The following is a 27,828-nucleotide window of genomic DNA, read 5'->3' as shown; positions in this document are numbered from 1 at the left end:
CTCCCCGGGTACCACCCCAACAGCCACAGGAGGGCCGGGCTCCACTCCGCAGACTGACTCTCTGCGCCGCCGCCGGGAGGGCAGAGGGGGCGTAAAGGGGGGCACCGAGGGGCCAGGGGACTGAGGGGCGGTGGGAGACCTGGCCGGGCCGCGTGGCTTCAAGTTTCCACGGGCGCGCGCGGCTGTGCAACCGGGGAAAGGAGCGGGAGGCCCCCCCCCGCCCCCTGCGCCCGGGAAAACAAGCCGAGCCCATAAACAAAGCCACGTGGCCTCCGGGACGGGGGCGGGCTGAGCGCTGAGGCTCTTCCGGCAACAAAGAGCCGGGCCAGCGCGGCCGGGATAAATACGGGGCGGGCACCGCCGGGCTGCACTTTCTGGAGCCCGACGGCGAACACCCCACGCCCGCCCGCCCCCAGCGCCCGCGCTCCGCCCGATCACGGAGGGCGCCCAGCTCTCCGCACCAGCTCCCGCCTGCGCCCCCACCGCTGGGCCCTAGGGCTGCGCGCTCGGCGCTCGTCCCCAGGCCGCCAGGCCGGTGCTGCCTGTCTGTCAGTCCGTCCGCGACCGCGTCTGCTCCCGGCGCCATGCCCTTCCTTGGACAGGACTGGCGGTCCCCGGGGCAAAGCTGGGTGAAGACGGCGGACGGCTGGAAGCGCTTCCTGGATGAGAAGAGCGGCAGCTTCGTGAGTGATCTCAGCAGGTGAGGGGCCATCCCCGACCTCCAGCCAGGCCAGTCCCACCGGGCTCGATCCGGGGGTGCCCCCCCCGCAGGGCAGGGTCGGTGAATGAGGACACGCGGGCCTGGGACAGGGTGGGCAGGGGGCCGCGGACCCCCGCGGACGGGAGTGAGTCGCGCAGATTTCTGCAGGACGGGAGCCGCGGGATTCGTTCTCTCCCATTATTGGTCAGGGTCAGTGCCTCCAGATGGACACAGACCCAGACCCTTCCAGGATCTACTCCCTCTGACCGTGTGCAATCGAGGCTCTTATCCCCCCCGCCGTTCACACTTAAGCACACCACTCTGGGGCGCCCTGTCTTTGGACACCCGAGTTGAGTCACACGGCAGTCGGTGCTTCCGTGGGCGCAGGCGAGTGGGCTGTACGCCTTGCGCGGCCCGGCGGGGACTGCACGGAGCGCCCAGGCACGCTAGCCACACGCCGGGTGACGAGCCTGGATGTGGGTCTGCGCGCCCACAGGCTCTCCCCACGCCCAGGCAGGTGACGGCAGAGTGGGCCGGGAACTTGAGTGCTGGGGGGCGGGGGGCAGCCGATGGTGCCTGGCGCAGCTGCCCTGAAGGGCTGCCTTTGTGGGGGTGGCGGTGGCAGGGCCTGGGGGCTGCCAGGGGGCCAAACCCCACAAGCTCTCTCTGCTCTGGGGATAGCCCAGCCTTTGCACCTGTTTCCTCGGTGGCCCTTTTCCAGCACTGCGTGGTGAGCGTACTCCTTTCTCCAGAGTGGGTCCTGCCAGCTGGAGAAAGACCTTGGGACCCTTCGGTCTCACCTGAGCTCTTTGCCGGTCCCAGGAAGAATCTAAGATCACAAAAGGTGTCAACGAGTAAACTATGTGGCCTGGAATCAGTCAGCCCTGGACTTGCACAGTTGAGTCCCTGAGACTGGCCATTTAATGGCTGAAACCAGGAAGGCAACAAACAAAACAAAAAAATAAATGGATCCAGAGTGAGTTGATACTGCCAAAATCACTATCCCCTACGTGTTTAAAATGACTTCTAGGAGAGTTCTGAAACTGAGCCAGGTTCCCACTGACTGAGATTTACTAGTGATGTCTGGATAAAGCCTTGTAATAAATTGTAAGAAAACGTGGTTATTTTGGCAGCTTGACCTCCAGAACCTCTCCTTTGTGATTTGTAGTGCGTCCAATTCCCTTTGTCTCTCAATGAAGAGAAACAAATTAGCCTGGCACCTACTATGACAGATTCTTTGAGGGTCCTCACAGAGGAGTTTGGGATGCACAATAAAGAAACCTTACTAGCAGAAAATCAGATAATGTGTTTACAGAAAAGTACTTTAAAAGGCCAATTGTTGTCGCCCTACTCGCTTCTAGGGTCTGCAGTTGCAGATTGTACCTCAGTTATTCTCCTTCAACTGAGGGGAAGGGGAAGAGTAGCAGCTTCCTTCCTCCTCCTCATTCCTTATGATCTAATATTCTGGTTCTTTTTTTTTTTTTTTTTTGGTCCGGTCGTGGGGCCTGAACTCTGGGCCTGGGCACTGTCCCTCAGCTCTTCAGCTCAAGGCTAACACTACCATTTGAGCCACAGAGCCACTTCCAGCTTTTTTGCTTATGTGGTGCTGAGGAATCGAACCCAGGGCCCCATGCATGCAAGGCAAGCACTTACCACTGAGCTACTCCCCAGCCCTGTTCTGGTTCTTTATTTCAGTCTAAAAGTTCATATTCTTTCTAGGAAAGTACAACAGGGACCCCACCCACTGTGACACAATGAAAGACAGAACAGATGCTTAACTGTCTTTGTTCAGCAGGAGGGGACTTGAAATGGAGACCTCCAATTCTTATAAAGAACTAGTGCTTCAGAACTAGTGACTCAGTTCAGAACTAGTGACTCCTCACTCTCCAATGTGGAAGATGTGGAGATAGTTTAAACTTACCCCAGAAGTTTAGACTGGGCTAGAATCAGCTAGCTAGCTTCCCACCCTCCTCGCCCATCCCTTTCCTCCCATTTCACACCTGTGAGCTGGAGCTGCCACACTCATCTGTAATCAGTACAGTGACCACCTGTGTTCCTTTGATGAGTCAGGGGATGAACCCGTTGAGTAATCTCTCAGCAAAGCAGCTGGCTGTTTGCATGATATTTTTCCCCCAGTAATTGTAAACAATCCCTTCCTTACTTAGCAGGAAGAGTCTGCCAACTTAAAAGCAGTTGGCTTTCTGAGATCTGACTTTGTAATCTCAAATATCTCGCTCACTGTTTTCCATCTTGGGTTCTCGGTGATGTCAGGTTTGGGCAGAGTGCCTGCTGCACAGGTGAGCTCCAATGACCACTCCTATTCCCAGAAAACAAAAGGCAGGCCCTTTAAAGAAGATGGGGAGGGGAGTGTACACAGAACTGCAGAAGCCTGAAATACTTCTCCACGTCTATCTACCAATCTGTGAGCTGCCCAGCAAGATAAAGGGTACAGTTGGTGGTTATTGTTCAGTGCTAATCGTGGCTTATGGACACAGTACATCTGTTCTAGACTCTACTGATTATTCTTCCTCTGCTCCAGGGCTCTGCCCTCAAACAGCAACCAAGTGCTTCCTGAGGTCATGGGAGGAGTAAAGATTAAATTTAAAGTCCTTCTCCCAAAAAAAGTTGAAACTATGTAAAATAGAAGACAAATAGCCAGTGTTCAATTTGGTCAGGCAGATTAAAACTTCAAGGCAAGAACAGAGCATGAATTGGAGTGATCCAAGAATACTTCAAGGAAGTGGTGGCTAAGGCAGCCTGTGCTGCCCTCACCTACCACCCCACTCTCCCCCCTCCCCCCCTGCCAGCCACCACCCCAGGAGGAGTGAGTAACCAGGCTCCCTTGCACACGCCTGCACTTCTGCTGTTGAAAATCCTCTCCAGTGTTGCTTTACTATGTTACTAAGGCTAGACCCGGAAGCAGGAAGTTTGCCTTGGTGTCCTTGATAAAATTAGTAATTAAGATTTTATAAGTGCTTACTATATGTAAAACACTATTCTAAGAGTTTTATACATTAGGCTGTTGGCTTCACTGGAGCAATCCAGGTACTGTTCTTTTGTGAGTTTGGCAATCGATATGACTAGCACAACTTAGCATTAAAATCTCACTGGCCTTAATCAAGACTATATAAGTACTTTGGTGCAGGACATGGCTTTGTTAAATGCTTTTTGTTGTTGTTGCAGATGAAATAAAGATAGGCCTCTGATTCTTCCATTCCCTCTTTTATCTGCTGCCAAATGGTCTTACTTATGGTCTTATTTTGAAATCGTTCTGCCTTTTCTGAAGTTGCTTTACAGTATCTTAATATGTGTTTGATAGTGGGGGAGGGGAGTTACTATCTTTTTGTCTTTATTTTAGGCCTATGTCTATAAAAATCAAGATTAGGGCTGGGAAGGTGGTTCAGTGGTAGAGTGCTTGCCTTGCATGCATAAGGCCCTGGGTTTGATTCCTCAGCCCCACATAAGCAGAAAAAACCTGAAGTGGCACTGTGGCTCAAGTGGTAAAGCACTAGCCTTAAGCTGAAGAGCTGAGGGACAGCGCCCAGGCCCAGAGTTCAGGCCCCACAACCAACCAAAAAAAAAAAATCAAGATTAGTAAGAACTGACTACATAATGCAACTTGCTAGCTATTATTGAGTTTAGCAAAGAAAGCAGCCTTCTTGAGATGGTTATACTTATTTTTTAAAAAATTAAATGCTGTAAATCCCCGAACAGTGGTGGTTTGTCTTGTTAAAAAAAAATTCAATTGTAGTTTTCCATTGGTTTTGTATTTCCTTGAAGAGGACATAATTGAGTTCTCAAAATAGCCTCTGAATATATTATAGCTTAAAAGAAAACATCAGCAAACAACACATACCCCACAGCCCTTCCTTCCAGTCCCTACCTTTGGAATTCAAAACCAAATACCAAATGAGACATAATATAGTTTATCTTCAGTTCAGACTTTTCTACATTCTCTAGGAAGAGAGAGCATCATCAGTTATGTAAAGTTTGTCTTAAACTGGCTTTTGAAATGAGTCACTCAGCCTTAGGCAGGTTATCATGGCTTCAGTGTTAAAAGCAGGCACTCAAATTCCCTTGAAGAATGCTTTCATTAGAAGAGAATATGATGAAATATAAATATTTGAAATTTCTAAAGAATGGGCACCAACTGTGGCCCAGGATCTGAGAAGTTCCTGAGAATCCTTCGATGCGCAATTGAGAATGAATGCCTTTGTGTGATGGCTCCCTCCCTATGTGGAATTTATATTGTAGGTTTTGCTATTTGTATGGGAGGGAGTGTTTTCTTTAAAAACAAGCCTTTCTGTGGTATTTTTACATACCACGTGTCCTAGTTTTACTGTGTAAAGCCTTGGTCCAGACTACTCACGTGATCATCCATCTTTTACTCTTTTCCCAAGCTTTGATTGAAACATTGTAAGTTAACCTTGGGGTTCTGTTCTTAGTTCTGCCCCATGCTGCAGTGCTGACATTGGGTCAGATGATCAACTCACCAGTGACTTGGTAACTCTTACAGCCATGCAGCTAGACACACACATGCTTATAAGTTACACAAAGCCTGCCCAAAACATTCACCCTTGGCTTGATTCAGAACATGCCTCTGAGAGGACAGTTCTGTAATACCCTATCTGTAATCTAAAAATAACCGATTTCCCTGAAAGAAAAGGAGAAGGCTAAAGATCTTAGGAAACTTGATAAGTGGTATTCAGGATGGCTTTAAGAAGGAAGATTAACAAGTGATTGATGATCCATCAAGCTTTTCCCCCATGAGTCCAAAAAAGCAGCACTGACTATATTATTGACCGAGTCCTTGCTTCAGTATCATACTTAGACTAATTGGAAAGACTTATATAACAAAAGGATGCTTACAAGAAATGGTTGCAAGCCCTGTAGTCTTCTGTCGTTTACACAGGGCATGGAGGAGAGTACAGGTGTACCTTCTACTACCCCACAAATGAAAATCTAGAAAAGGTAAAAGTCAAGTCACACTTTAAATTCAGCACACTCCAATTTGTATTCTGCTACTTGTTAAGCCCATGCTGCTTTGCATGACTCAAGTGGGTTGAGAGAGGTAGGGACTCTCTCTTCGTGTGAAACTTCAATATTTTTCTTGCAGCCCTTTTGTGAAACTCTTCAGCTTACTTTGAAAAACACAATGTCTGGAAGAATGGCATTCATCGGGTCTCCCTCCCTGATAGGAAAATGCAAGAGAAAGGAAAAAGGAATAGACTGGACACTAGATTCTCAACAGGCTAGGACTGTTCATTGCCAGCAAGGGGCACAACCTTCCTGTGGGGATGGAGGCTTACAAAAGGGTGGATTTGGGGTCGGGCTTACATGGGGGTCTGAGCAAGGAGGCAGAGGTTAATCAAAAAGCCATTAGGTCTAGGGAGGTGGGGGGGCTTTTTGGTTGGGCCCACAATGGAATGTTGACAGCTTAGGTCAGATTGCCTCACCTGCACGTCAAGCAGGCCGACCTGGGGTTTAGCCTGGTGTCTATATATCCTATACGGGATAATAAGGTGGGGTCAACCCTTCATATTCCATCTCTAGATACATAAAACACTTGAGCCAAGAGGGGAGAGGCCAGCCTTTCACTCCCATGATTCCTGCACCTGCTGGGGGAAATATGTGCCTGGCTCAGACTGAATCTGTCCATCCTTAATGACCTGTATATTGGACAGGTTCACTCAATGTTTTGATCCCTTCTAAATCTATAAATTATTCATTTCCTTTGTTTTGATCAAGACCCAAGGTCTTGAATCTAAACAGCTAGTAGTATATATTAAGCATCTGTAGAATGTGGACATTTCTTTTGGTTTTTTTTTGTTTCATTTCAGTGTTTTGTTTTGTCTTGTCTTTTGAAACAGAATTATGCTATTAACTCAGTCTACCCTGAAATATGCTGAGTAGTCCAGGCTAACCCTAAACTTCAGGTCATCTTGTCTTAGCTTCCCAAGTGCTGAGATTACAAGTAGATACTACCATGCCCAGCTATGGTCATGTTTTAAAGACATGATTTTTTTTTTGCTTTTTTATTGTTATTATAAAGGTGACTACAGAGGGGTTACATTTACATAAATCAGGTAATGATTACATTTCTTTATGGACAATGTCACCGTTCCCTCACTCCCAGTTTTTTCCTCCTATTCCCACCCACTAGTTGTATGATTCATTTTCAACAGTGTAGTAGAATAGAACAGTAGAATAGAAGAATAGTATAGGCAAGTAGGACAGTATAGAATAGCAGTGAGTACCACTGCTGCATTTGTTCGCCTGTTGTCCCTCCATGACTGTGCCCACTTCTTACCCTCCCAAAGGCAGATAAACAAAAAGACAGAAAAAAAGAAAGCAAAAACAACAACAAAGGAAAAAACCTCTTGTTTCCATTTCCTGGAGTTCATTTCAATAAATATTATTGTATATGATCAGCTGCACATAGGCATTGTGCCTTTGTGTTCCTCTCCTAAGAATATCCTTCTTTGGTTTCACTATGTGTGGATGTCTAGAATCCTGATGATTTTTTTTTTTTGCTTGTTTGGTAAACTTTAAATGAGTGAGTTATTTCTCAATAGAGCTATTAGAGAAGGAGAAAGGCGAGGAAGGGGAGCTTCGATTGGATGCTTCTGGAGAATGAAGGCATGGTGTGGTACAGTGACAACAGGAATCAGCCCCTCCGACTTAACACCAGTTAAAAGTGACCCAGTAGTGCCCTGTGTTTCTCTTAGACAAAGACTATTGCTAGTTATCAAACTACAATGGCAGACCCTGTTAAGGAATTCAAAGAGGTAGGAGCCTCCACCCCTAATATTTCATCCTAAATGAGATCAGTCTGTGCCAATCTGGACTTGTTTTTGAGAGATTATTTATTGGGATTTTTTATGTTTGGGAAGTGTATTTGTTTGTGTGTTTTATAACCTAGTAAGTTATTTATAGAAACGGCCCATATTAAATAGTAGAGTTCCAACTCACCCTGTGTTTTATGTTATTATAGTTACTGCAACAAGGAGGTATATAACAAGGAGAACCTCTTCAACAGCCTCAACTATGATGTTGCTGCCAAGAAGAGAAAGAAGGACATACAGAATAGCAAAACCAAAACTCAATGTAAGCCATTACCCTTGAACTTGAGAACCTATTTGAAGATCATTATTATTGGTTCTTCTTTTAAAAAAAAAATCACACTTGCTGCTTTAGTTTTTACTCTGTCACTTGCAGAAATACTGGGATTTTTTTTTATATGAGTACTGGGTCTTGAATTTGGAGCCTAGGTGCAACTCTTAAGTTTTTTTCACTTAAGTCTGATACTCTACGCCTTGAGCCACAGCTCACCGTCCAGCTTTTTAGTGGTTAATTGGAGATGAGAGTCTCACAGACTTTCCTGCCTGGGCTAGATTTGAACCTCAATCCTTAGCTTTCAGATACCTGAGTAGTTAGGATTACAGGTGTGAGCCACTGGCACCCAGTTGATACTGAGATGTTTACACCCAGAAAGCTGTGTATTTTACAAGCAAGATTGATGAGTTATTGACAGTCTTGTTCATAAGCCATTTGCTTATTGCTTTTTTACTATTTGTTCCTTGGATTGGACATAGGTAATATGGTCATTATACAGTGATATAGTCAGCTGATTTGATCCCACCATGTGTTTTTATTTAGAACAGTGTTTAGAGACTGGAAACCATTTTGTTCCTCTTTCCTTATAGAAATATTATTAACATGTCTAGATGTTTGCTGTAAGTATTAGAAGAGGACCTAAAGTGCCATTCTTAAGAATGTAATAAAGATTAGTTTAATATAATTATACTGCATGGTTTCCTCATGTTATTAGTTTTATCTCTACTTTTTATGGCCTTGGATAAATTTTAAGTATGGCATTTAAAACAAAGATACCTCATTCAATATTAGATTTTTTAATTTGAATTTTTATATACTAAGTCAAAAATTCAGAATGCTTCAAACAATGCAAGTTATAGCTCCAGTATTTATACATTACAGAAATTAGGCATTGGAACATGAGATCATGGCTCAAATGGTAAAGTGCTAGAATAAGAAGTATAAAGCCCTGGTTCAATTGCCACTAGCAGGAGGGGGAAGAGGGAGAGAGGGACCCAGGGAGGAAGGGAGGTGGGGTCAGGGAAAAAGAGGTAAAAGGAGAGAGAAAGGAAAAAGGAAGGAAGAAAGGGATGAAGGGAGAGAAAGGAAGAGGGAAGAGGGAGAGAGGGACCCAGGGAGGAAGGGAGGTGGGGTCAGGGAAAAAGAGGTAAAAGGAGAGAGAAAGGAAAAAGGAAGGAAGAAAGGGATGAAGGGAGAGAAAGGAAGGAAGAAATTAAATATTTCCATCCTCCTAGATTTGTCAGTAGAATCTTGTCATTTTGGTCAAAACTCTTTAGCTGGAACTGGCTGTGCATGACTACAGGAGACTGCGGCTGGTGGACTTCTGCTGGAGGCCAGCTTGGGTTCCGTTTTAAATTTAAAGACCCAATTTTGAATTTAAAAAATAAGTAGTAAACACTTTCCTTAACTTTGTACAAGTGAAAGAGTCATGTTTAAAATCTAGGCATGTTATAATTTATTATTTTTTTTTGTTTTGGGTGTCTGTAGATTTCCACCAAGAAAAATGGATCTATGTTCATAAAGGAAGTACAAAAGAGGTGAGTACTCATCCATTAATTAAACCATTCTGCTTAAACATATTCCTCCCTAGCTGGGCAGGGTGGTTCCTGCCTATAATCCTAGCTACTCAGGAGGCTGAGTTCTGAGGATCACGGTTCAAAGCCAGCCAGGGTAGGAAACTCCATGAGACTCATCTCCAATAAATCACTAGAAAACCAGAAGTGGTGCTGTGGTTCAAACAGTAGAGCGCTCACCTTGAGCTGAAGAGCGCAGGGAAAGCACCCAGGCCCAGAGTTCAAGCCCCACAACCGACAAAAAAAAAAAAAACACCTTATTCCTTCCAAACCTGGCTGCCTTGAGTGCTGGGAAGCAGGATGGTGAGCAGCTAGCAACTTATGCCTAGTCAATCATCAGAGTTTAGGAGCTACAAAGGAAGAAAGAAGTAAAAAAGCCACTTGAACAAGTTTACATTCCCACCAACAATGAAGTAAGGTTCCTTTCTGTCCACATCCCCTCCAGCATCTGTTGTTATTAGAGTTCTTGATTTTTGCTGTTCTAACTGGAGTGAGGTGATATCTCAATGTTGTTTTGATTTGCATTTCTTTTATGGCTAGGGATGTTGAACATTTCTTCATGTGTCTATTGGCCATCCTTCTTTCTTCTTCAGAGAAGCTTCTCTTTAAGTCTTTCGCCCACTTATTTATTGGGCAGTTGTTTCTTTGAGGATTTGTTGTTGGGTGGTTTAATTTTTTGAGTTCCAAGTATATTTTTGATATGAGACCTTTGTCCGTTGTATGGCTAGTAAAGATCTTCTCCCAATCGGTGGGCTTTCTATTGATCTTGCCAGCTATGTCATTTGCCCTGCAGAAGCTCTGCAATCTTATGCAATCCCATTTGTCCAACCTTTCTTTGATTTGTTGTGCTTCCGGGTCTCTATTCAGAAAATTTCGACCTGAGCCAAGGAGACCTAGGGTTTCTCCTATTCCATCCTGTAATGTTTTCAGAGTGTCTGCTTTGAGTTCAAGGTCTTTGATCCATTTGGAGTTGATTCTGGTGCAGGGTGATATATAAGGATCTAGCTTTAGTTTTCTACATGTAGTTAACCAATGGAAAGCAGTATGGAGGTTCCTCAAAAGACTTCACATAGATCTCCCCTATGATCCAGCAATCCCACTTTTGGGCATTTACCCAAATGTTTACAAACAAGACCACACTAAAGCTACCAGCACAACTATGTTTATTGCAGCATTATTTACCATAGCTAAGATATGGAACCAACCCAGATGCCCCTCAGTAGATGAATGGATCAAGAAAATGTGGTATATATACACAATGGAATTCTATGCCTCCATCAGAAAGAATGACATTTCCCCATTTGTTAGGAAATGGAAAGGTTTGGAAAAAATTATATTAAGTGAAGTAAGCCAGGCCCAAAGAAGCATAGGTCCCATGGTTTCCCTTATTTGCAATATCTAGTATAGGTATGAGTCAAGTGGAAAAGGCCAGATAATGTGATGTTAGGAAAATGAACCCTTAAATATGTATTTTAATGTTTTCGTTTCTTTCATGCATGTATTTCTAATGCATTTATAAGATTATTCCTTTATTGCTTTGTATGTCCCTCCCCCACAGTGTAACCCCCGCTTTCACTATATTTGATATCAGTATATCATGTGGAGGAGATGGGGACAAACAAATCGTTTAAGGATTCAGGTGGACCTGTTGCAACAATGAGAAGTACAAAATGTCATGTCAAAACCAGCTTTACAATTTCGGTGTGGGGGGGGGGAGGGGGGTATAATTGGGTGGGGGGAGGGGGGTAAAATTGGGTGGGGGGAGGGGGGAGGCAGGGAAGGGAAGTGAAGGGTAAACAAAGGAGGAGGCTGCAATGCTTGGTAAGAAATGTATGCATTATTCTGCCCATGTAATTGTAGCCCCTCTGTACAGTATGTTCTCAAATAAAATAAAATACAATTTAAAAAAAAAAAAAAAAAAAAAAAAAAAAAAAAAGCCACTTGAACTCCTCAGTCATCTAGTGATAGAATATTCATAAAAGTGCTTTATTCAACCAGGCACCAGTGGTAGTCCTAGCTATTCAGGGGGCTGAGATCTGAGCACTGCTGACAGCCCAGGCAAGAAAGTCTATAAGACTCTTATTTCCAATGAACCAGCAAAAAGCTGGAAGTGGATACATGCCTCAAGTGGTAGAGGGATAGCTTTGAGCAAAAGATCAAAGACAGAGCCCTAAGCCCTGAGTTCAAGCCCCAGGACTGGCACAAAAATAAAAATTCTTATCAAGATTAATATGGCAATCATACCTGTATTATTATGAAGCCCTGGATTTTTATTTAGGCACTGTCTCCCTTTTGTGCTAAGATCTCTTCAGACTTAAGCTTGGTTAATGTTTAGCCCTGGAAAGGCCAATCACTAAATCTAGAAGTTTTTAAGTGTCTGCTCCTGTGATGTAGAGGGCACAAGACCTTATAATAACTATCCTTGGTGTCATTTGATATAACCCCCATTATGTTTATTTTCTCTGTACAGAGCTTTTGTTCAGATACCTAGGATACAAAGGAATATGCTAAAATGCCAGGATTTCTACCACTGTCACTTTCTATAACCTTGGGTGGGACATCTAGTTACCTCCCTCTGTGATTTGAGATAGAGAGTTCAATGATTAGAAAAGCCAGACCACCTAGAACCTTAGAGCAGCTAGAATTTGAAGCCATAATTCCAGGGGAATAATTAGGGGACTAATTTCATGTGTATAGGTAAAGCATCAGGACTTCTTTTGCTACCTCATGAAGCCTTTCTTTCTCCTTTTTTCTTTTTATTTCTTTCTTCCCCTCTTTGTTCCTTTTTTTCTTTTGTGCTGAAACTGGGGCTTGAACTTAAGACCTGGGTGCTGTCCCTTAGTATTTTTGTTCCAGGGATAATGCTCAGCCACTTAAGCTACAATTCCACTTTCAGATAATTTGGTGGTTAATTGGAGATAGGCCTGGACTTTTCCTGCCTGAGCTGGTTTTGAACTGCTATTCCCCAAATCTCAGACATTTGTGTAGTTATGATTACAGGTGTAAGCCAACAGTACTTGGCTGATAAAGTTTTTTTTTAATGCCATGAGGCCAGGCACTGGTGGCTCAAACCAGTAATCCTAGCTACTCAGGAGGCTGAGATCTGAGGATCATGGTTCAAAGCCAGCTGGGGCGGGAAATTCTATGAGACTCTTATCTCCAATTAACCACCAGAAAACTGGAAATGGAGCTGTGGCTCAAAGTGGTAGAGTGCTAGCCTTGAGTACAAAAGCTCAGGGACAGCACCCAGGCCCTGAGTTCCAGCCCCAGAACTAACCAAAAAAAAAAAGGGGCTATTGGTATTCAATGTATATCCAATGAAACTAGGAAACTTGAAGGAAAGGCTTGGGTTGGGAAGGATGAGAGATAATGACAAAAGGGGTGATATGAGCAAGATGCATTATAGTTACAAACTGATTTGTTGAATTGTAACTCCTTTGTACAACTACTAAAAGATAAGAGAAATCTAATTTTTTAAGTATCATCAGTGAGAGGCAAGCATATCTCCTCCTCCCAGGAGTATTCTACAGCTACTACCAATCATCAAAATCTTATACATCATCTATCTCACTTCTAGAAATGTTTTCCCACAAGACCGCAGGTAGTACCAGACAGAAAAAGCGGTGTTCCACATATTAGTCCCACACTAAAACAGCTGCTCACTTTTCTGCCCTTCTCAATGGCGTCCAGGATCTCAGTCAATGCCTGGACCCCCTAAGAGAAGCATCAAGCCCATCCACTGGTTCAGTTGGATTGTTCTAGAGAATGACCTTCACTTGGAAGGAATAACTTCCATGCTTCTGTATCCCGTCTAGCGCCATGGATATTGTACTTTGGGGGAAGCTTTCAACAGATTGGACTTCTCCACTGCCATTCTGGATTCCAGAAGGTTCAACTATGTAGTACGGGTAAGTCTCAAGAACCTACTGCTTATCCAACCTTTCAAGCTGGATTGCCTGTTTAGACTGCTATTCTCCCCCCTCAAAAAAAAAAAAAAAAAGAAAGAAAGAAAAAGCACAACTTTTTAAGATCCTGAGAGATTTGAGGCAAACAGAAAACAGACTTCCTAGGCAGACAGAGACCATCATGATTTCTCAGTGAGTTCATCAACTGGTGAACCAGTCCCCTTAGGTAAAAATCAGTAAGACAATGTCCTGCAGGGCGCAAGCCCTATTTTACTTTGGCTTATATTATATTTCATATCCTTCTGAACCTCTGAGTATACTTACTGCCTTCCTTGCTGTCCTGCTTCAGCTGACTCAGTTGTGACCCAAAGTGTAGGCCACAAAGCTAAACTTCAAAGCACCTTTCCAATCCTGCACCCACTGAGCCACAAAACCCAGTCCTTCTATGTCCACCTAAAGCCTAAACTGCCTAATGGGGTTCAACTGCTTTCCATTTTAAATCTTATTTTGGAGAAAAAAAATGTAATGAGCACTAATGCATACTATTCATGATGAAGGAAGTAAAGGAAAAAAGTTTAATTGTGACTTTCAAGGCAGTAACTCTCTCTGGTTGAGTGACTTTTAGCTCCAGCATGCCCCAGGTTCGTACGTGCATTTCTGTTGGTTGTTCATCCTAGAAAGGAACAGCTGTTTCGGTTTTCGTCTCTGAAATAGAAGGAAATTATCCTCCTGTGGGTGTTGCATGATTGGGTTTTGATTTTCTTTTTCTGGCTTGTTGGGCTTCTTAATGCCCTGTCATGGAGTCAGATGATCACATAAGCTCAGCCAGAGTTATAACGTTGCAGCCCCCTTGAGGCCTGGCTCATTGACCTGTCATCTGGACAGATGAAGACTGGCTGGGCAGACTCACCTGGTTAAATAAATAACTAAATAAATAAATAAACAGGCCTGAAAGAAATGGGCTGGAAGCCCTGAGCTGAGCCCATGACACATGAGCAGATGAGTCTACCCTCACACTAAAGCTTCCTCAACCCAAGAGAAATGAATAGAAGAACGCTTCTTGGGTGAAATGTTTGTGTCATTCGACATAACTCTGCCAGTTTAAGGAGGTCACCTAGTCCTAGTGCCTGCAAACTAGTCCAACTGGTTGGAACCAGGCCCAGGTAGATCTGGAAACTTCTGTTGCTAAGAATACGAATAGTTTCCATCTCAGTGTTAGAGGAAGACACTTAGATCTGATTTCTTGTTACAGACTGATCATCAAAACAGTCCATTTTTAGATGGTTTTCCTTCCTATCTACCTTTCCTTTCAAAAGAAATAACATCAAGCAAAAGGAGAAAAAAATCTATTTCCACAACTATGTGCCTCTTCATTTTCTACCTTTTCCATAATCCTATGAGATGCAAGTACTTTTATTACCTCCATTTAAACAATTGGCAGTACTGTATAAGGAACAAAATCTAGATTTGAAACCTGAGCAGTCATAGGGTCCACACTTAACTGCCTCATAATTTCTACAGAGCAGAGGATTTAAAGTGAAATGTCCTGGAGACACTAAATTCCAGCTGTTTCTGTCCCCTACAGACTTGGTTTGGCCCCAACCTCACAGGGAACATATGGAAACATGGGAATATATTATTCATGAATACTCTGCAAATTAGAATCCACTATGCAAAAGTCAGGTACTAATGCTTATTGTTACCTATTTACCAAATTGGCTGTCATTCCCCACCAAACAGCTTTTCAATTTAATTGATAAGAGCATTTTTTCTACTTTACAAAAATTGTTTAAAAAATTGTAAGGATTTAGCTGGGTGCCTGTGGCTCATGCCTGTAATTTGAGTTAGTTGGGAGGCCAAGAACAGAAAGATCACTGTTTAAGGCCAGCCTTGGCAGAAAGTTCTCAAGACCTCTTCTCAACCCATACCTGAGGATCCAATGGCATATTCCTGTCATCAAACTACATAAAAGACTGAGATTGGGCAGATCGTGGTTCTAAGGCAGCCCTGGGCAGGAAAATCCAAGAGATTCCATCTCAGTGGAGGGAATCAGAGTACAGTGACATGTGCCTGTCATCCTAGCAACAATGGGAAAACTAAATAGGCAGATCACTGTCCTAGCATGAGCCAGGTAGGAAGTAAGCCCCTATCTCAAAAATAATCAGTAAAAGCAGTTCTGGAGGTGTGGCTCAGTGGTAGAGTACCTGCTAGAAAGCATGGGATTTTGAATAGCACCAAATATAGATAGATAGATAGATAGATAGATAGATAGATAGATAGATAGATAGATAACAGAAAACTGACATCTGATCAAGTCTAATTGTAAAATACATCCTAAGCATTTTCCTTTACACAATCTTAAAAGTTATGGAAACTACTGAAGGCTTTCAAAGTTGATAGGTTCACAAATAATGGAAAAATAATTCTGTTTTGGAAAGAACAATCATTTTCCCCTTTGCTGTCAGAGGCCTCTGTAATTTGAGAAATAATATGTTATTTTTATAGGGAACTTAAAATATTTTAATGATAGGCACACTGTGTATTGAGGTTTTTCTTCTTAGGAACTCAACATATGTCTCATAGATTCTTTTTATCCTCAAACCAACTCCGCCAAGTAGCTTACCAACATATTGTCCTATTTTTCACTTTGACTTAATGATGCTTTAATGATACAATATTACTTGGTTCCACTAGGGAACTAAACCAATTTTGAGGACTTGAGGGTGGGGAGGAGGGAGAGGAAAGTTTAAAGCTTTTAAAGCCAAAGTACATATTTTTTTTAATTTTCTTACGTTCCCGCTGGCAGTTGTCTTCCAAACAGAAGATATTCAAAGATGATCAAAGAGAGAGCCAGTACTGCTATGTGAAAATGTGACACAGCATACACATTTCAGAGAATCTTTGGTATCTGAACATTTTTGAGATATAAATCGGAAAGCTTTTTATATGATTTTTTTTTGCTCATGGCACTCTACCCCTTGAGCTACACCTCCCATCACATTTATACAGATTTTATGTCATTTTAATTGGCTTCAAACCATGTCCATTGCTCCAGTTCCCTCTCCTCCCCACCCCTCAATGAATTAAATACAATTTTATGCATTGTAAAGATAATTTTAAAGATATAGAAGCAGCAACTTACCTGTTTGAGGAGGATCACTTGCCAAAATAATGTATCTTCTGCCTCAAGACTGCCTCCAGATTTTGAGCCAGTCACAGGATTGGAAGCTGGTACCTGGGGACAGCAGCCAACTGCTGACTCCGAAGGGACAGAGAGGCCAGAGGATAAAGTGGATCTTGGCCCTGACTCTGTGTTACAAACAGACCTTCTGTGATTTGATTCACTGAAGGTGGTACTCACGTACCAGGTATTGATACTTAAAAAAAAAAAAATCTGGCAGGTGATCCCAATCAATTTTCAAGTCTGTAAACAAGCTTAAAAAAGAGTTTGGAACCTGAATGTCATATTTTCTAATAGGCATTTCTAAACAGTATCCACTGAAGGAATTAAATGTAGATCTGACTCCTGGGCGTGTACTGCCATCCATGTGGAATCAGTGATGGAAGAGGGTATCCCATCCCACAGCCGAGCTAAAGTCCACAACCTACTAGTTGGAACACTTTCTCCAAGTTAATCCTTTTGTCCCTCCATAGAACTAGTGCGACCATACCTAGAGCAAAGCACTTAGAAATGGAGATTAAAGATAATTGGTATGAAAATAATATTTGGTTTCTAAATTGGTTCTAACATCTTTCAGGAAAGAAATAGGATTTAAGTGTAGGTAGCCATCTTTCCTGTCATTACAATGGGAACTTTCAACTTGGAGGCCAGGTACAGTCAGGCAAAGACTTGCCTGCTCTCAGTGGGACTTCTAAGGTGCCTAGAAGGGCTGTGCCTGTTTCAAATATACGTCATCTCTCCAGTGAGGCCCCATGATGGAAAAGATTGACACTTATCCAAAAACAACCCTGTTCCCCACTGAGTCACTTGAGAAAACTGCATTATTGGAAAAAGATGGAATGAGGATTTTAAAAAATGAAAAATATCAACTTTTAAAAATGGCTTCAAAGCTCATAGAGCTGGGCTTCAGCAGCTCACATCTGTATTCCTAGCTACTTGGAAGGCAGAAATCTGAAGATCACAATTAGAAGCCTAGCCTTAGCAGGAAAATCTCTGAGACTCTTATCTCCACTTAGCCACCAAAAAGCCAGGAAGTGAAGCTATGGCTCAAGTGGTAGAACAATAGCCTTGAGTAACAAAGCTCAAGAGACAGCACCCAGCCCGGCGCCAGTGGCTCATGCTTGTAATCCTAGCTACTCAGGAAGCTGAGATCTGAGGATCACAGTTCAAAGCCAGCCAAAGCAGGAAAGTCCATGAGACTCTTATCTCCAATAAATCACCAGAAAACCAGAAATGGTGCTGTGGCTCAAGTGGTAGAGCGCTCACCTTGAGCTGAAAAGCACAGGGACAGCGCCCAGGCCCAGAGTTCAAGCCCTACGACTGACCAAAACAGAGAGAGAGAGAGAGAGAGAGAGAGAGAGAGAGAGAGAGAGAGAGAGAGAGAGAGAGAGAGAGAGAGCGCACTGAGGCTCTGAGTTTAAGCCCTAGTACTGGCAGAGAAAAGAAAAGAAAAAAAAAAGGTCATAGAGCCAACTATTATATATCTGCTATTACTTAGCCAATGTAAAGTGGAACTAGACCTTGAATTCAGACTTAAATAACTCCAAAATCTGTGCTGTTTTCATTTGGCTCTGCTACCAGCCAGTGAAGGAAATAAAAGGATAAAATAGATAAGACTCACCTGGTACCAGTGGCTCACACCTATAATCTTAGCTACTAAGGAAGCTGAGATTTTAGGAGGAAGATTCATAGTCAGCCTGTGCAAACAAGTCAAGAGACTCTTACTTCCATTTACCAGTAAAAAGCCAGGAATGAATGTGTGGCTGAAGTAGAGTGACAACCTTGAGTGGAAAAGCTAAACAAGAGCATGAGGCCCTGAGTTCAAATCCCAGTATTGAAAAACAACAACAAAATAAAAAGGATTCTTTAAGCTGTAAGTCTACAGCAGAAATTACCAAGCTACTGGTCCTCAGGCCAATATAGCCAAGCACCTCTTTTCATATGACCTACAAGCTAACTTGTACAAATTAAGTATATTTCTTTTTGGGTTTGTTTTGTGTGTGTGTGTGTGTGTGTGTGCTGGTCCTGGGACTTGACCTCAGGGCCTGAGTGCTGTCCTTGAGCTTTTTCACTCAAGGCCAGAGTTCTACCACTTTAGCTCTACTTCCAGGTTTTTTGGTGTAATTAGAGATAAGAGCCTTATGGATTTTCCTTCCTGGGATGGCTTTGAACCATGATCCTCAGATCTCAGCCTGAGTAGCTAGGATTACAGACATAAGCCACTGACTCCCAACTAAAATTAAGTATTAATGAAAATTATATACAATTTCAATCTCAGTGTCCATAAAGTTTTATTGAAATACATCTATGTATACTCATCAGATATTATCTGTGGCTTTTTCTGTGCTAAATAGGGATTGGATGTCTAAAATATTTTCTATCTGGCCTTTTACAGAATAAAATAATGCTGACCCCTGCAACCATTTAGTTGGTGATTTAAAACATTAAAAAAAATTAGCTAAGGGGCTGGGAAGGTGGCTCAGTGGTAGAGTGCTTGCCTTGCATGCATGAAGCCCTGGGTTCGATTCCTCAGCACCACATAAACTGAAAAAGCCGGAAGTGGTGCTGTGGCTCAAGTAGTAGAGTGCTAGCCTTGAGCTGAAGAGCTAAGGGACAGCGCCCAGGCCCAGAGTTCAAGCTCCACAACCAACCAAAAAAAAGAAGTTAGCTAAGCCATCACATATGACGTAGAGTTTGAAAAGTGCCAGTATATAATAAAGCTGATGGCCTATAAAGTCTCAGAATGTCAGATCATTTGGGCAAGATGTCCAAGAAAAGTTTCCAGGAAAAGGTTGGGTCTAAATGGTCTTTAGTAAGGGTAGAATTCAAGGAGATAGAGAGAGCCAGGCAGAGCATCTGTCTGTTCAGAGAACAGTCTAGCTGAGAGGAGCAGTGTGCTTTAGAATTCAGGATCTGCTGAGGGTGTTACCATATGCTACTTATAAATGATCCTGAACGAGTCTTGAAGTGGAAGTGAGGATCACAGGCCCCTTCTCAGAGCTGTGTTGACACTGAAGAAGATAAGCAGTCTACCACAAGAGGCCCATAAGCCTTCATGATGACTGCTTGAATATGACCAGACCAGGAGATTGCACAGACTTGAAAGGAGTGTGAGTCTACTTCATGTGACATCATCTGATCAACCAGATAGAGCCATGGAAGTTATAGACAGAGAGTACCTTGAGAAAGCTCTGCTTCATTAAGTCAATGTCTAAAGCTTCTGATATTATCAGTTATTAAACTACAGTTCTATCAACTAATTCCATCCCTGTATAGCTACTTTTTTGATGGGGGGGGGGGACAGTATCCACACGTAGGTAAATGTTATCAGTGGATTTTAGAGATAAAGAAGCAGAGGTCAGGGAACTGTGTACAAGATTGCTTAAGAAGGGATGCAGAGAGAAAACAGGACCAAAAACTGGTCCTCTGACTCCTGGTTCTGTGCTGTCTCCCCTGAATCCTATTGCTGAATGGAGAAATGAAGAATGGAGCCTGCCTTTTTTTTTTTCTTTTTCAGGTCCTGAGGCTTGAATTCAGGGTCTGGGCACTGTCCCTGAGGTTTAATGCTCAAGGCTAACACTCTACCACTTGAGCCACAGCTCCACTTCTGGCTTTTTTGTATATGTATGTGTGGTTAATGTAGAGTGTTGAGGACTTTCCTGCCTGGGCTAGCTTTGAATTGTAATCCTCTATATCAGCCTCCTGATAGCTAGGATGATAGGTAACCTGCACTAACACACATCATTATTTGTTTGTTTGCCAGTACTGGGACTTGAACTCACATTCTTACTTAGCTTTATCCCTCAATGCTGGGACACTACCACTTAGGCCACAGCTCCTTTGGTGGTTAATTGATGATAAGAGTCTCAGAGACTTTCCTGCCCAGGCTGGCTTCGAACCACGATCCTCAGATCTCAGCCTGTGGAGTAGCTAGGATTACAGGCATGAGCCGCTGCCCCCAGTGATACACATTCTTACTGTTTTCTACACTATCACTCTAGCTGTATTTGAATATTTCCAGCAAATTACTGCATTCCTACCACCCTGAAAAACCATTCTCCAAAATAAGTTGACTGGTGGTTTGGCAAATGAAAAGCTGAATGTGGCCTGATGACTCAAATTTAAACCCCAGGCCTTAAATTGAGGGGAAGCAGTTGCCAAGCCCCAGAGAGCCGTGATGTCCACAAGCAGCCTGGCCCTTCCTGCAGGTTCCCTGGCCAAAGTGACCTTGGATTTGACACTTGATGGCCTTCTTGGGATGGAGAGTGGCTTCAGACACCAGGATCTTAAAACTAGGGGTATCAGGAGTAGCAGGGAGGAGGCCCGCTATGACAACACTGACAGCCAACTAGCAGAGTGCTTAGGATCCACTTGAAATGCTGTGAGCACCCAATACCAGTGGCTCACGCCTGTAATCTTAGCTATTCAGGAGGCTGAGATCTGAGGATCACAGCTCAAAGCCAGCCTGGGCAGGAAAGGCTGTGAGACTCTCATCTCCAATTAACCACCAAAAAGCCAGAAGTGGAAGAGTGGTAGCATGTTGGCCTTGGGCAAAAAAGCCTTGGGCAATGCCCAGGTTCTGAGTTCAAGCCCCACATATGGAATTGGGCTAGATGAACGATGAAGAGCAAGTTTTTCTTGGCTGAGGATACAATTAATCTGTATAAACTTGGCCCTTTTTATTTTAACTCCCTCAGTTAGATGTTTCACTTGCAAATAATATTTACCCAATCTTGACATGCCTGAAGATTTAATTAATGTTGCTGAAATTTTTCCTCTTGCAACCTGTCAGTGTTCAAGCTCAAAGTCAGGGCAGAACTTTCCAGGTTTGTAATCTGTGCTATCCATTGAGTAAACAAGGGTCTTGGAAGTCCATGGCATTTAGTGCCCCTAGGGGTACTGCCTAATGTAACCAAAAGCTTGTCACAAAAAAAACACGGCCTGCCTGTGGCACCGGCGTGGGTCCCGAGCACAGGAGACCAGGCTGGAACTTCTTGAGGCTGGGACTCTCCTGCCTTTGGTCATGCTGGCACGTTTTCTAAGAAGCTGTCCAACCCCACCCCCATCCTAGGAGATGGAGGAATTTGGAGACTAATTATACTCTATAAACAATATCCTATGGACTGACTACAGGATATGCTTGGCCAACAGCCTCATAGTTCGCTTCAGTGTGGTTTTGATCTTTTACACTAGCAGACAGGAGAAAGGGCTATTCGTGTTGATACTTCTGAAGGCCCAGTTGCCAGCCTCCCTCTAGGTCTCAGGCTGCTCGCCCTTCTGGGAAGCATTGGCAATATGATGGCATAATAAGCAATTTCCTCCCAGACCCCAGTGCCACTCCTAGAGCATCAGTCTATCACCAGATCCCATGTGAATACTAACCTGACAGTCCAGACAATCTACCATTGACCTTGACTATGTCATTTGACCATCATAATGCACCTCATTCAAAGCAGAGGGACTTTGATAAACTATTTCACATCTCCCTTCTAGATAGAACATTTCTTTGTGTATGTGCTGCTCTAGGTCTTGAACTCAGGATCTCATGCTTTTGCTTGACTTTTTCATTCAAGATTGGCACTATACCACTTAAGCCGCATCTCCATGCCCTGCTTTTCGCTGGTTAATTGGAGGTCAGAGTCTCATGCCCTTTTATGCTCCAGATGGCTTCAAACCATAATCCTCAGATCTCACCCTCCTGAGTAAGCTAGGAGTACAGGCATGAGACACCAGCTCCCAAGCTAAGAACCTATTTTTAAGTAAAGTAAGATAAGAGGAAGTCTCTCTTCTGCCCGTTCATCTTTTACAGATCACCTCAGAGTGGTTCAGAGATTTGCTGTACAACATTGCTTGCAACTAGCTTGTTCTTCAACTCATCATCTCCAAAAGTAGCATGAGCTAAAGCTGAAGGGCAGGATGTGGTTTGGGGGATGTGGTCGCCGCCATCCTCTCTCCAGTAGCACAACCGCTTTTACTGCACCAGATCCGCACGCAGACCACACAGCAGTGACACTGTGGAATTCGGGAGGAGCCTCCCAGAACCCTCCTCTCTCTTCCCTTTCACCCCCTGCCTCTTCCTCAACACAGCCACAAATTACTGGCACCTAGGCTCAACTTTGCCTGGCAGAAAACAAACAGCCATTTCTAACCAAGACATTTTCCTCTGCTCTTTCTCTTGTGGCTAAGGACAAGGAATCCAATTGGCTCCAGCATCTTGGTAAACAAATTGCTAGATACAAACCCACTCCCATGGACACATAGCTTGCTTAACACAGAAATAAAATGAACAGATTCTGTGCTCTCACTGCCTGCTGGTACCTGACATCGCCTGACATAGTAGTAGGCCTCATGGTTGACCCAAAGCAATTGCCTCCTCCTGAATGTACGTAACATTTTCTGAGTAAAATATGGCCCTACATGCAAAATCCATTGGCCTTTCCAGACTGAAGTCTTTATACTGTTAAAGTAGATATTCTCTGCTCTCGCTCACAGAGCAAGCAAGAGCAGAGAATATATATGTATGGTCCAGAGTCCTGACTCCACCATTTGCTACTGCTAGTTATCTTACGTGACTTATTTAACCTCTCTGAACTTCGGTGTCCTGATTTGTCACATGGGAAAACTACTGCCTTGGGCTGACAGAGGAAATACACATTGTTTTTAGCAAAATAAGACTTCATACGAAGTGCAAGTATGCAAGCCATATAAGGTATCAGTGTTAACTTTTATCAACAGATAGAACTATTAGATGTGTCACAAATATAATAGAGATAACAGAAAGGAATATTAAAATCTGAAAGCATTTAGTGGACAACACATAAGATTGAAATATGAGGTCTTATTTAATTCACTATTATCTGTTTGTCAATAATCTTATCTGACAATGGTCTGTATTATTATATAAGCCAATGAAAACACTCTTAAATATATTCTTAGTTCCAGGCACAATTGGGTTTTATGAAGGCTTTTAATCTCAACAACTGTGAAGTAAGAACTATTATTATGCAGTTTCTACATGGAAAAACTGAGACAGTGGCTCTGGAACCCTCAATCTTTTTTTTTTCCTTTTTTTTCTTTTTTCTTTTTTCTTTTTTTTTTTTTTTTTTTTTGGTCGGTCGTGGGACTTGAACTCTGGGCCTGGGCGCTGTCCCTCAGCTCTTCAGCTCAAGGCAAGCACTGTACCATTTGAGCCACAGTGCCACTTCCAGTTTTCTGGTGGTTAACTGGAGATAAGAGTCTCAAGGACTTTCCTGCCCATGCTGTCTTTGAACTGTGATCCTCAGATCTCAGCCTCCTGAGTAGCTAGGATTATAAGTGTAAGCCACCAGCGCCCAGCCCTCAATCTTATACTCTATGTTATATACTAGAAGTTGGCCCAGGGGCCACATCTGCTTGTTTTGTAAATAAAGTTTTATTGGAACATATCCATGCACACTCATTTACATATTGTTTACAGCTACTTTTGCACTACCACTTTAGAGCTGAGTATTTCTGCAGAAACCAGAGGACCCAAAAACTTTACAATATGTAGTGTCTGGTCTTTCCCAGGAGAAACTTGACAACCCAGATATCAATTTTAAGAATTCCTAAAAGACCATAATTTGCAAGAAGTGTTACTTATTGTACTAATGCCTTATATTTGGTATTTAAAGTTGGATTTTTATATATTTATCTCACTTGAATCGTGTTACCATCCTATGATATAGGTAGTTTTGCTATTGCCATCTCAGAAACGAAGAAATAGAACTGGGTGCTAGTGGCTCACTCATATAATCTTGATCAGAAGGTTGACATCTAAAGATCAAGGTTTAAAGCTAGCCCAGGCAGAAAAATCTGTGAGACTCTTACCTTCAGTTAACCAGCAAAAAGCCAGAAGTAGAGATGTGACTCAAATGTAGAGTCCCACCCTTGAGCAAAAAAGCTAAGGGAGAGTGTGCGTCCCTTGTGTCAAGCTCCAGTACCAGAGGCACGGGAGGGGGCGGGGGCATAGGAGGAGGGGGCAGGGCGCTGCGGTTGATAGATGACTGGACTAGATGAGTCTAGAGATCATATGTCCTTATCGTCATAACCCTGTCACCTCCGGCAATGCTAAGATAGAGTGCACTCTCAAAAATTCTTGCCTCATGAATGACAGCTGTAAAGGTCACCCAACCAGAGATTCTAGCTCTCCTATTCCCAGCGTCCCATAGCTGCCTGGCAGTTAAAATGGGGGGGGGGGGGGGGGGAGGGCGGGGGAGGGAGACTTTCTTTCGAGATAGGGTGAAACAGAGTGGACACAGAGTTGACAAATTCTTATTACTGTACCCCTCCCCCTCCTTAGTCAAAGAAAATAATCTCAGCCAGTCCAAAGGGTTTTTTGTTTCCCCTTAACTGCACAGTCATGCCCTTCACTTTTCTTGTCCCTGTGGTTGGTGCATTTTTAGATGAGATTAAAACTGACATCCTCGGGAGCCGGTGGTCACATGGACCAGGGGTTTTGGATAGATTTCAGGCTGAGTGCTGCCTGCCTTCTCTTGCCCCTTGCCCTACCTCCCCCTCAGTGATGAGTCACAGTGCTCAGCCAACTGCCCTGCAAGAATGAGCTCTGGGCTTTTGTTTTCTTTCATCTTGCTTTGGGCTCGTCATGTGAGATTCTGAGTATTAATAAACCACCAGCTTGGCCTTCTGGATCCTGCTGCTGGTCAGAGTGATAAATGAAAAGTTTGGCTAATCCCTTTGTACCTTTTTTTTTTCACTTGTTCTCTTGACTGTCACGTGCTGATGGGTGACAGAACTAAACCAGACAGGCAGCGCATATACAGACATGGCCTCTCTGGGTGTTTTGATTTCTGGCATCTCTTGGCTTCCCTGTCAGCTCCTGACTTCTAGTCTTAGAGCGTCAGACTGATCCTAACAGAGTCTCATGTCCTTCTCCTGGTCAGGTGGCCTTTGTTGTTCCCTGCACATATGAAAATTACAGCAGCCAGGCCAGAGAGGCATGTGGGGCTTTTTCTTTCAATGTAGAGTTAAAATTATGCTCCAGAAATTGAGTCTATTGGTGGTTTGACAGGCACCCAAAGGGCTTTGGGATCACAATGCTTAAATGCCTAGGAAGCAGAGGTATTCTGAACTGAAACATTAATGCAAGGTGGTAGTGCAGGTTTGATTTTTGTTTTCTTCTAGCTCCTCAGGGGCTTTTTATTCTTTTCTTTTTTTCTGTTTTAGTAGCCCGTGTGTGTGTGTGTGTGTGTGTGTGTGTGTGTGTGTGTGTGTGTGTGTGTGTGTGTGTGTGTGTGTGTGTGTGTGTGTGTGTTTGTGTGCACTCACTGATCCTGGGGCTTGAACTTAGGCCTACCCCCTCTATCCCTGAGCTTCTTTTAAGCTCAAGGCTAGTGCTCTACCACTTGAGCCACAACTCTACTTCTAGTGTTTTTGATAGATATCTGGAGATAAGAGTCTCATGGACTTTCCTGCCCAGACTAGCTTCAAATCACAACCCTCAAATCTCAGCTTCTTTAGTAGCTAAGATTCTAGGAATGAGCTGCCAGCCCCCAGCCAATTTTGTAAATTCCATTTTGCTATTTCCTCCAGCTTTTACTGCAGAACCTAACATGTATCATAGTCCATGTTAATAAACCTGAGACAAAGTTGACTGAGGGCCTGAGCAGATACAAGATTCTAAGTAGCAGAGATGCTGAGAAATGAGAAGTCTTGGTTTTCTGGGTCTAGTTTACTAAGCCTGAATTCAGTTAATCCTTTTTTCTTCTTTTTTTGGTCAGTTGTGGGCTTGAACTCTGGGCATGGGCACTGTCCCTAAGCTCTTTGGCTCAAGGCAAGAGCTCTGCCACTTGAGCCACAGTGCCACTTCCAGTTTTCTAGTGGTTTATTGGAGATAAGAGTCTCACAGACTTTCCTGCCCGGGCTAGCTTTGAACCGTGATTCTCAGATCTCAGCCTCCTGAGTAGCTAGGATTACAGGCATGAGCCACCGTTGCTTGGCCAATTATTCTTGGAGACCTGGTTTTCCTTTGTTCTGACAAACTTATTTTCACTTACCCTTTTGTTTGGTGACTCTTCAAAAGCATGATGTGTTTCCTCTTCATTTTCCTGTGTTGAACAGAACACTGCTGAGTCCGCTCATGGGTTATGGAATGCTTCAGAAGGCTTATTCTGTTCAGTCTCATTTTGCTCTTCTGGGAAAAATGGATTGAACAAGATGATTTCAAAGATACCTGGCTATCTAATGTTTCACTTTTGAAAACAGAATCTTTGCTTTTTTTTCTTTTAAGATCATTCCATGTCTGTATAGAATGTGAAATAGTGAATGAAGGACACACCAACTTCAGTTATTATAGTTCTTTTTCATTTGTCAATAGTGGGGATTGTAGGAAGGAATATAGTCCATCAGCAAACCACCAACCTTTATTTAGCACCTCAGTTTTACTTGGCACTTTGTATGCATTCTCTTATGTAAAGCTCACCACAGCCTTAAGGAGGGTAAATATTATTAGTGGAGATAAAAAAAAAAAAAAAGATGTCAAGAGAGTTGTTGACTTGCTAATAATCACAGCACTGATGAGTGGTCAAATCAAGACTCAATCAAGACTTAATATGCTACAAGGAGCTGGGTGTTAGTGGCTCATGCCTGTAATCCTAGCTACTCAGGAAGCTGAGATCTGAGAGTCATAGTTCAAAGCCAGCCTGAGCAGGAAAGTCTGTGAGACTCTTATCTCCAATTAACCACCAGAAAACTGGAAGTGGAGCTATGACTCAAGTAGTAGTGTGCTATCATTGAGCAAAAGACGCTTGCTCAGGGACCAAGCCCGGGCCTTGAATTCAAGCCCAGAACCAGAAAAAAAAAATGCTCCAAGGATCCTAAATCTTCACTGCAGTGTCATCCTTTTCTCCAGGGAGATACATAAAAATATACTTTGTGTCTCCCTGAACTTCTCTCCTTCCCTAAGGTTGCCTGCCTCTTTCTTGAGAATTTTAAAAGCAGCCAGAAACCTTCATGATGTGGCATGTTTGTTGAACCACTACATGAGCAGCAGGAGCTATCTGAAGAAGAATTGCCCCTTCCTTAGAAAATGCACATGGTTGCAAAGCATAAGCTTTTAGGTTCTGGTGGGGAAGAAGTTCGAGTGAGGGCAAAACCATTCCCACTCGGACAACTTCACAGAGCTCAGATTTTCACAGGTCATGGAAGGTTTTGTTCTTTTCAGAGTACTGTCAGCTCTGATTGCCCAACTTGGAAAAGTAAAAGGAAACAGCATTGGCTGAAGCCAAAACTCTTTATATTTAAAAGGAGTGAAAAAAAATAAAGCAATGAGATACTCAGCTTAACTCTTGGGTTTTGAATTACCCCCCATTTGTC

The 27,828-nt window shown here is 43.3% G+C and overlaps 2 protein-coding genes across 3 annotated transcripts in view; one reads left to right on the top strand and one right to left on the bottom strand.

Moving 5' to 3' along the window:
• The first annotated feature begins 334 nt into the window (after window positions 1–334).
• Window positions 335–27,828, top strand: part of Fbxo32 (F-box protein 32) — a 40,591-nt gene continuing 13,097 nt past the window's right edge. Inside the window, exons 1-4 of the mRNA XM_069991362.1 lie at window positions 335–700; window positions 7,695–7,807; window positions 9,305–9,354; window positions 13,206–13,298. Of these exons, the coding sequence (XP_069847463.1) occupies window positions 585–700; window positions 7,695–7,807; window positions 9,305–9,354; window positions 13,206–13,298 (372 nt within the window). The 5' untranslated portion in view covers window positions 335–584. The remainder of the gene's footprint in view (window positions 701–7,694; window positions 7,808–9,304; window positions 9,355–13,205; window positions 13,299–27,828) is intronic.
• Ntaq1 (N-terminal glutamine amidase 1) overlaps window positions 13,884–27,828 on the bottom strand; it is a 74,045-nt gene continuing 60,100 nt past the window's right edge. The window contains exons 7-8 of one of the 2 annotated variants that reach the window (XR_011365702.1): window positions 26,511–26,647; window positions 13,884–14,000 (exon numbers count right to left, since the gene is read on the bottom strand). Coding sequence is in view for 1 of the 2 variants with exons in the window: in XM_069991365.1 (XP_069847466.1) it covers window positions 26,592–26,647 (56 nt within the window). In the remaining variant the exon portion in view is untranslated. Of the gene's footprint in view, window positions 14,001–25,933; window positions 26,648–27,828 lie in introns of those variants that run through there. The other variant, XM_069991365.1, reaches the window with a different exon arrangement.

Source organism: Dipodomys merriami, unplaced genomic scaffold, assembly GCF_024711535.1.
Source record: "Dipodomys merriami isolate MVZ:Mamm:240054 unplaced genomic scaffold, mDipMer1.0.p SCAF_4, whole genome shotgun sequence".
NCBI classification, from domain to species: Eukaryota; Metazoa; Chordata; class Mammalia; order Rodentia; family Heteromyidae; genus Dipodomys; species Dipodomys merriami.
The sequence above is the reverse complement of the archived record's forward strand: the minus strand, read 5'-3'. Positions and strand labels throughout refer to the sequence as shown.